This window comes from Nicotiana sylvestris, chromosome 7 (genome assembly GCF_000393655.2).
Source record: "Nicotiana sylvestris chromosome 7, ASM39365v2, whole genome shotgun sequence".
In the NCBI taxonomy this organism is placed as follows: Eukaryota; Viridiplantae; Streptophyta; class Magnoliopsida; order Solanales; family Solanaceae; genus Nicotiana; species Nicotiana sylvestris.
In genome coordinates this window covers 173,849,380-173,858,074 of record NC_091063.1, presented here as the reverse complement: position 1 = coordinate 173,858,074, position 8,695 = coordinate 173,849,380, and the positions used below count along the sequence as shown (strand labels likewise).

Sequence of the window (8,695 nt, the reverse complement as noted above, 5' to 3'; positions counted from 1 at the left end):
TGCGACTTATTATAGCCTGAACCAAATCCAATTTATAAAACGCTTAAAAGTCAGCAGTTTAGGACTTCAAGCCCCCTGCTAAACCCCGGAAAAACCTCAGGCCTTCCTCCTTCCCAATCTTATCGATCTTCAAAACTCCCATCAAATCCAATTACTAAATGCGCTATACATTGACATATATCGGAGTCCAATGCGAACAATTAGCAGAGTGTTCATAATAGGGAATGGCGTGGCGGGTGCAGAAAATCAGTGCATCGGTTTGGTTCGAGCTCTGGGCTTGTCCCATCGTCAAACACTCTATGTACGAATCTCTTTCCCTTGGTCTTTCACTTCCCTCATTGAGTGAATTGTTTGTATCTTTGAAATTCAGAACTGGGTTTTGTGTGATAGAAAGCGAACTTTGTTTGTGTCGATATACACATTGTTAGAAGTGGGTTCGAGAGTTTTTTCACCCATAAGTTAAATTTTTTAGCTATTAATGTTAGTATCGTTCTTGTGTCTTGTTCTTTTTATGGTCTATAAACTTAGGCGCTTCCGGGATTTAAGCTCTATGAGTTCAATTTTTAAAGTTCTTAGTATTGACCCATTATATTTTTAATGTTATGGGTTCTAGAGTTTTTTCATCCAAAACGTTAATTTTTTTAGCTATTAATGTTAGTGTTATTCTTGTTTCTTGTTTTATTCTTGGCTATAAACATAGGCAGATCCAGGCTTTAAGCTCTATGAGTTTAATTTTTAAGGTGCTTGCCATTTGACCTATTATATTTTTAATGTTATGGGTTCAAGAGTTTCTTCACCCAAAAGTTAAATTTTTTAGCTATTAGTGTTAGTGTTGTTCTTGTTTCTTTTTTGGGCTATAGACATAGGGATCCTGGATTTAAGCTCTATGAGTTCAATCTTTAAGGTTCTTAGCATTGACCCATTATACTTTTAATGTTATGGGTTTGAGCGTTTTTTCACCCAAAAAGTTGAAATTTTTAGCTAGTAATGTTAGTGTTGTTCTTGTTTATTGAGGTTTTAATGGGCTATAAATTAGCATTAATGCTTCCTTTGGAGTAATATCTTGCATGCAGAGTGCTTTTTGTCCGTACTTGTATTCTGTAAGTTGTGTACGCTGATTGAAAAAAGCACCTTAAACTTTTCATCAATGGATTTCCTTTTTTTCCCGTTGACTATTATTATGGAGTTATTGATTGCAAGTTGCAGCAGTACATTTCTAGTCTAATCAACATTGTTCTATTCTTCACGGTACGTCGAATGGAATTTGCAGAGGACAGGAAATAAGGGGTTCTATTGCTGCAGCATGTCTGCAAATGGACCATGTTATGTGGAAAAAAAGAGCACTATTTTCTTTGTTGGATCAGATTTTGAAGGAAAATTAACTGCGCTATTAGTTGTGTACTTTATGAAGTTCCTGTTTGGCATGGTTATTTAATTTAGCATTATTTGTTTCTGGTGTTTGCAATTGTTTTATATTCATTATTGTGCAGCGAGTTATTAGGCCACAAGGAGATATTAACAAGCGACTTCAGTGGTTGCCTGTTTCTCTCCACAAAAAGTTAGCAAATGTCAGAAAGTTGATTTCTAAAGATTCACTTCCGACTCAAATTGCAGGTAGAGGACAGAGATTGATTCCTCTTCCTGCTGAAAGACAGGGTACTATGGGTTTCTTCAAGTTCACTCATAGTTAAAGCAATGGTAATATTATATTTCAACTGATTGTGCTTGGCTGGTGTTGATGCAGTTGTTTCAGATATCCCAGAAGCTGATGCAAAACACATTGCAACACTGGCCTGTGAAGCATTTGCCAAGTATGGATCGTTATAATATATATTTGCTTCTTTTATGTGCTTTCCAATGCATTCTATGATCCAAACGATGTGTTTCAAGCTATTGGTCTGAGCAGTATCAGAGCAATGAACTGATCAGAAAGGGTGGATTTAATTTTTTCTATAGCGACCACATTACTAGTTCCTTTGCTCGTTGTTTTAAAAGCAAAAAGCGCCTTAAAAACGACATAGTTTATGTGACTTGAAGCAAAAAGCGAGAAGCAGAGTGCAGCGGACGCTTCTTTGAAGTGAAGCGCACAATTTTCTGATAAATAAAAAAATCCAAGCGTACATGAACTTAGTACTTTTTGTAATCCACTTACAACTAAAATAACTAGTTTCAGCATCCAATAAAAAAATCCAAGCGTACATGAAAATGCTGATATGAATTCAACTCCTCAAAGTTGAGATTTAAAGAACCTACTGCTTCTTGCTGGGATTACATTGCGCCTCATCATTTGAAGCTTATGCTTCGCTGTAACACACGGTTTCACCATAGGGTGACTCCTCGCTTCACATTGCTTCATCACCATAGCAATGACTTTAATAACACTACATTTGCTATTAGCAGCTAAGCACTATAACTTGGCCTTCTGTTTGTGAAACACATTGATATGTATATGGGCACCTGGTTTAAGCACTTCTCCTATTGTTTGATCATTTCTATTTTGTTGTTGAATGTCATTGTTGCTTTGAAAATGTAATGAAAATGTTATTAGAGAATAGCACCCAGAAAGTGCAATTATTGAGGTTAGGTGTGCAGATATCGTCATCTTAAATCCTATAGAATCGGAAGCTGAACATAGATTGGGCTTTTAGATCGGGCAAATTGAATCCGCTATGGACAATGGTTTCGAGGAAAATATGGAGGAGTGGGAAAGATTTGCTGCTGATGTACAGTGATGTGAACAGTTTTTTGGGGATTCTTGGAAACTCTTTTCATCTTAAGCTTGAACATAATGAATATTGTTGTTGGGCTTGAGCACTTGAACTTTCTACAATCGAAGTAATATAATCTGCTTAATAATAGAGTTTCCTTTTTTTTTCCGGGGATAAGTCTGACTTGATAATAGAGTTGAAGGCTCAGAATTGGTACATACCCAGATACACATACTCAACGAGGGAAAGAGAAAACTCTCCTTAGATATTGTACTTCTCTTATTACATATCCCCACTTGTCCTAAACTTCAGGAATAGGGGGTGAAAAAAAAAGAAGTAAGAAGGGGAAGAGGAAAAATTTAAGTATTCCTTAAAGATCTTTAAGCATCACCTTGAATTTTAAATTAAAATTCTATTATCCAGTTTCTATCCCTCATGTGAAACTTTTTATTTTCTAATCAAGGAAAAGTTTCACATGAGGGATTGAAGTTGGTTTATAGAATTTTTATCTAAAAAAGGAAGTTGCATTGTAGAATTCAAGTTCAAGCATTGTTTGCTAGAATATTCTTTTTGATGCAATTTCAGTGGATTAGAAATGGGACAATAGTTGTTTCTGCCTCCAAATCTTTATTAGTCAAATAGAATTCTAAGATAGCTTGGGTATTTTCTATTAAGTTACTTCAAGATAAAAGACACTTGGTATAGTGACTTGGCTCCCAAATAAACCCAAATGTCTCTTTCAGAATTATGGGAGATAAAGGAATAGCTAAGAAAGTTGAACAAAAAAATATAAATCTAAAACCAAAAAAAAGGGAACAGGCAAAGGATGCACACTTACTTGAAAAAAGGGCTCTGCTGGATGTAGTTGTTCTTGAGACCGAGCAAACTATCTATGCTTGTCCATTGCAATAGTTCTTATGCATCTGTAACACTGGTTTCTCGTGTGCATGTTTACAACTTCCTTATTTGTAGGAGGTAGTTCTGGCTCAAATCTTGCTTTTAGATGTTAACATTACATCTGATATTTCTGTTTCACTTTCTCAAAATTTAGGGATGGTCCATCATTAGTAGTTGCATCAGGTCGTGATACTATCTCCATTTCAAGCTCAATAAAACAGTTAGCTCCAGAATATGTTTTCGCTGTCCAGGTTCGACAAAACTAAGCTTTGTCGTATGATAAATCAGCACTTTTTCACTCAATGATGGAATTGCCTATTTGGATAGATGAATTCAGAATGCTGCTTCGTTATTTTTGTCTGAATATCTAATTTTATTAGTGCGTCTGACATTACTCTTCTCATTTTTGTTGGGATAGTCCTACAACTTTGAAAAGCTTTCAAGAGTTGTGTCAGGTCTTGCCAATTGCAACCATGTATAATTGTCACTTTAGTGGTCCTTTTCCTTTTAGGACTCTATTCCTTGATATTGTTAATATCTTTTAGACACTTAAAGGCTTAGATTCTTACTTAACTATTGACCAGATCTCTTGGTTCTTCTGAATCTTTTCTATGCACTTTGGTCATGACAAAGACAGCGGGAAGGAGGGAGGGAGAGCGGTAGGGATGATGTATCGAGTGATCTCCTATATAAATATTTTTGGCTTTTTCTCGTATTCAGATAAATATAAACTTCTAAAATCAATACTGAAAGGCTTTTCTCCATGCCAATGTTGTTTGAGATTTCCTTCATATTTGTTTTCCTTCCATTTTAGAAGTTCCAAAGGAGGATTAAAATGAAAGTATGCTAATTCTTGTGTTATGTTTTCAGATTCAACATCCCAGATCACGTCTAAATAGGTTTGACCTAGTGATAACACCTCGTCATGATTATTATCCTTTGACACCAGAGGGACAAAAGCAAATTCCTTGGCTTCTTCGAAGGTTGATAACACCTCACACACCTCCCGAGAGACACATGGTATGAAAATTTCTTGAAACCTCTTGCTTGCATGAATTGGGAGTTCTTTACCGCTACATTCTGTAGACATCTTCACTGAAAGAATTTTGAGGCAGATCCTGACCGTCGGAGCCCTTCATCAAGCTGATTCTAATGCACTGAAAGATGCAGCTTCCACTTGGCATGATGAGTTAGCACCTTTACGGAGACCTCTGCTTGTGGTTAATGTTGGAGGGCCTGCAGGTAATTTGCGTAGTACAGTTTTTTCCCCCTTTGCTGTGCTTTGCTATTTTGGTGTGAAGGGGCGATTGGTGTTTGAGTTAGCAATCCGTAATCCTTGTGGAAACATTAAGAAATAAACTAACCAGGTTCTGAATGTGCTTTAACCACAATGGGTTTCATCTGTTACCGTAGAAATAATTGTGAAAACACATCTTTAGTTTAGCCCTTTAAGTTCTTTGAGTTCATTTGCTCCTCGGTATTTTGAAACCACTTATTGATGGCGCTCTTATTATTGTCTTGTTGAGGAAGTTGTAAATTTCCTTCTTTTGTTTTGGCTCACGAGTCTTTCTTTCTAGGTCATTGTAGATATGGTACTGACCTAGCACTGGAGCTAACAGCCTTGCTGCTGAATATTATTCCAACCTGTGGGAGCATCAGAGTATCTTTTTCTCGTAGAACTCCTTGTAAGGTATATGATTTATCAGTTTTATCTGTCCATTTTCGTTCTGGTGATCGGTTGTTGATATTGTAGTTAACAGGTCTCAGATATCATACGGAAAGAACTTGGAAATCATCCTAAAGTTCACATTTGGAACGGTGAAGGTACTACTGACGCAATGATTTTCTTCCTGTCCTCTGTATAATAAAACAAACTTGTTAATAGAAAAATTAGCAGCAGAAGGAAACCATTACAAGAAGTTTGAGCTTGAGCTAAACAAAAGGGCGTTCTGATGTCAAATTTGATTATCCCTCAGCAGAATTTGTATAAAGATTCAACAGAAAGAAGGGGATATAATTGCCATTTAAGGATACACAGGAAAAAGAAGTTTACATGGTTTATTACCCTGTCAGATGTCATTATCAAAAAAAAAAATAAACAAACTGTCAGATGCGCTTCTGTAGTTTTCATTCAAACAAACTGCATAACATTCTTTCTTCTTCGTCTGCCCGCCCTACATAAAAGAAGAAGGACCACATGGTCGATCTTTTTTATAGAGGCTTTTGCTTGTCTTTCATCCTATATATAGATGGAAGACAATTGACAGAATAATCTTCCATTGCACTTCGTGTGGTTTGAAATATTAACAAGAAATTATCGTATGGAAACAACTGCACCCGACTAACAAGAATATAAAGCAAGAGATGGGATGTTCTGAGATGATATTTTAATCTTTTTCCCTCGAAGATGGGATCTGGTTGATACTGCAACTCTCGCCCAATTCACATAATTGTTCTCAATAGTGTCTATAGTTGTATTTCCTACTTGTGCCATCGACATGACGTATATAAGCTTTTTATATTAAATTTTCAGGTCCAAATCCGCATATGGGGCATTTGGCTTTTGCAGATGCTTTTGTTATCACTGCTGACTCGGTTAGTATGTTAAGTGAGGCTTGCAGTACAGGGTATGTTGGCCTTTGTTGATCTTGTCAAATTCAATGTCCCTTCTGTTCTCCTTTACATGAATATTTCATCTAAAGAGTTTAAGGTTCAGGAAACCTGTTTATGTAGTTGGTGCTGAGCGATGCACATGGAAATTCAGAGACTTCCATCGATCCTTGAAGAATCGAGGTGTGGTTCGTCCATTCACTGGAAAAGAAGATGTGAGTAGAGCTGTATTAATTTATATTGCTAAATAAAATAGTACTTCTAGTTTAATTCTGCTTCTTTGAGTTTTTGCATGGTTAGAAAACATATATAGATAGATATTGGTTTGCTGGAAGATGACTGTGCAATATCTTACCTATTCTTATGGCAGTGACTACTATTTAATTTCTAAAACTACTCAGAGCACTATATAGTGGTGAAATACAATTGGAATTGCATAATCTCAAGTGTCTTAGGTAAATATCTTTTCTTGCTGCAACCATACGTGGACTATTAATGCACGTCTTTCATTTGGAAGTCAAGTGAATTCAGCAGTTATGGACGGCATTAAGCTCACTGTCACCAGGCCTGCATGAACATGCAGCCTGGAATCAAAAGTTATTATCGTATTGACTATGTCTTATAACTTGTCGTCTTATTCTATAGATATCTGAAAGTTGGAGCTACAGTCCCCTGAATGATACTGAGGAGGCTGCTGCCCAAGTGATTGAAGCACTAGCTGAACGTGGTTGGAGATTGCCAGCATAATTTGTTTTCAACTCCAGGAGCATAAGCCTTGATAGTGACATGCTAACAAGAAAGAAAGGGGGAGGAAGTTTATTGATTGACTATCCTCAGGAGAAGTATGTATTCTGCTCGTTTGGCTGTTTAATTGTTTACTTATAGTTTAAAAGGATTAATGTAGCAGTTTAGGATGCCTCTCAGCTTCTTAGACTTCCAGAGAAACAAGGGAAATATTCATTACCAATCCTCTTTCATTTCCTAATTCCACACCTTGTTAGTGTATCTATTTCACCCTATCCAATTTTAGGTTATTTTTGTTAGAATTGGCTTGCTCTAGGTCAGCCAAGTCTAATTTGTTTTTGTATCTCAAATTCGTAAAATTGCACGGGGCGCCCTATTTGGTCGCCCCCATTTAACCTATACCCATTTTTTTTTAAAAACTTTTAACTTGTACCCACTTTTTAAATAACTTCAGCCCTCTTTCTCCTCCTTCTTCCCCTTTCTCCTCCTCCCCCTTTCTCCTCCTCCTAACTTTTACCTTTTATGTAGTGCGTATTTATTTTTGGTGCTCAGCACACATTGAAACAATTTATGTTTGCTTTAAATGTACATCTGTATTCTGTAATATAACACCTTTGAAGTTGTTGTTCTACTCATAATAAGAATTTATGCTTAATACGCTTGTATATTGATAGTTCTTTATCTTTATCAGGTAGGTTTAGAAGGGAACTTGTTTAAAATAAAATTTGAATTCAAGAGTATTAATAATTCAGTAAGCAAGAAATAACTGGAGTCTAAAATTACGAAATGAAAGACAAAAAAGCAGAAGCTGAAGAAGAAAGAAAAGACCTGGAACACATAAGCACTAGAAAGAAAAGAGAATTAAATAATTTCAGCTCTAGAGCTGAAGTTCGACAGTTACAAAATAAAAACTTCAGCTCTAGAGCTGAAGTTATTTAGTTCTCTTTTCTTTCTAGTTGATCAATCGCGAAACACCAAAAACAGTAGTGATTGCCTCAAGACTTCAGCTTTAGAGCTGAAGTTTCTCAGTTACAACACAAAAACTTCAGCTCTACAACTGAAGTTTCCCAGTTACAACACAAAAACTTTAGCTCTAGAGCTGAAACTTACAAACAAAAACTTTCGGCAGTTACAAAACAAAAACTTCAGCTCTAGAGCTGAACTTCAGGCCCGGCTACTAGAATGCTGAAGTTTTGCGTGATTGTCTTTGCTACTTCAGTCCCGTATGCTGAAGTTATGCGAAAAAGCAGGTACGCTTGCAATTTTTTTTTGCAAACCGGACACAAGATAAAACGTGGCACAAAAAGCGGGTATAGATGCAAATGCCCCTGTTAAGTCTTGGCAATTCTTGTATTTCTCTTGATTATCATCACAGGACAACATACATAACTATAATGAGTGTCGTCTTTTATTTATTTATTTATTTAAGGTGAGTTCAGAAAATTAATTTATCTATATCTATTCTATATTTATATTATTATAAAAGCACGAATGTTCCACGCTAAATGTTGAACGACAAAAATATCCTTGAAATAGCAACCGACTTTTATGCCCTTCAAAATTTAAATTATATCTTTAAGATTAATGTCCAAAAAGGTAAAGTATTTGAATTCTTGTAGACTCCAAGTTCTTATAAATTAAGACTATCGGTTCATGACTCTCAATAGAATTCTATTGGCTATTCAAACAAGGAGACTACTGAGGTCTCCAATTAGCTTTAGAATAATAATCATATT

At 36.0% G+C, this 8,695-nt stretch overlaps 1 protein-coding gene across 3 annotated transcripts; it reads left to right on the top strand.

Moving 5' to 3' along the window:
• On the top strand, positions 1 to 7,624 carry LOC104247373 (mitochondrial fission protein ELM1-like). 3 transcript variants are annotated; one of them, XR_011401180.1, is made up of 12 exons: positions 1 to 301; positions 1,491 to 1,656; positions 1,745 to 1,811; positions 3,760 to 3,856; positions 4,476 to 4,625; positions 4,721 to 4,847; positions 5,183 to 5,295; positions 5,366 to 5,429; positions 6,139 to 6,232; positions 6,322 to 6,430; positions 6,586 to 6,670; positions 6,861 to 6,947. XR_011401180.1 is itself a non-coding variant. In XM_009803364.2 (11 exons), the coding sequence occupies exons 1-11, from the start codon at positions 191 to 193 to the stop codon at positions 6,960 to 6,962; spliced, it is 1,200 nt and encodes a 399-aa protein (XP_009801666.1). In that variant the 5' UTR covers positions 8 to 190; the 3' UTR covers positions 6,963 to 7,624. The 3 variants fall into 3 exon arrangements, 2 of the variants coding, with proteins under 2 accessions (XP_009801667.1, XP_009801666.1); XM_009803364.2 differs by lacking the exon at positions 6,586 to 6,670 and having other exon boundaries at positions 8 to 301; positions 6,861 to 7,624; XM_009803365.2 differs by lacking the exons at positions 6,586 to 6,670; positions 6,861 to 6,947 and having other exon boundaries at positions 5 to 301; positions 6,339 to 6,429.
• The last annotated feature ends 1,071 nt before the right edge of the window (positions 7,625 to 8,695 follow it).

What these genes read in the sequence shown, in the direction of transcription:
- LOC104247373 (XM_009803364.2), top strand. Translation starts at nt 191, where the DNA reads ATGCGAACAATTAGCAGAGTGTTCATAATAGGGAATGGCGTGGCGGGT. An exon ending in TCTTCCTGCTGAAAGACAGG is followed by an intron (nt 1,657 to 1,744) that starts GTACTATGGGTT and finishes GTGTTGATGCAG; the next exon opens with TTGTTTCAGATATCCCAGAA. An exon ending in AATATGTTTTCGCTGTCCAG is followed by an intron (nt 3,857 to 4,475) that starts GTTCGACAAAAC and finishes TTATGTTTTCAG; the next exon opens with ATTCAACATCCCAGATCACG.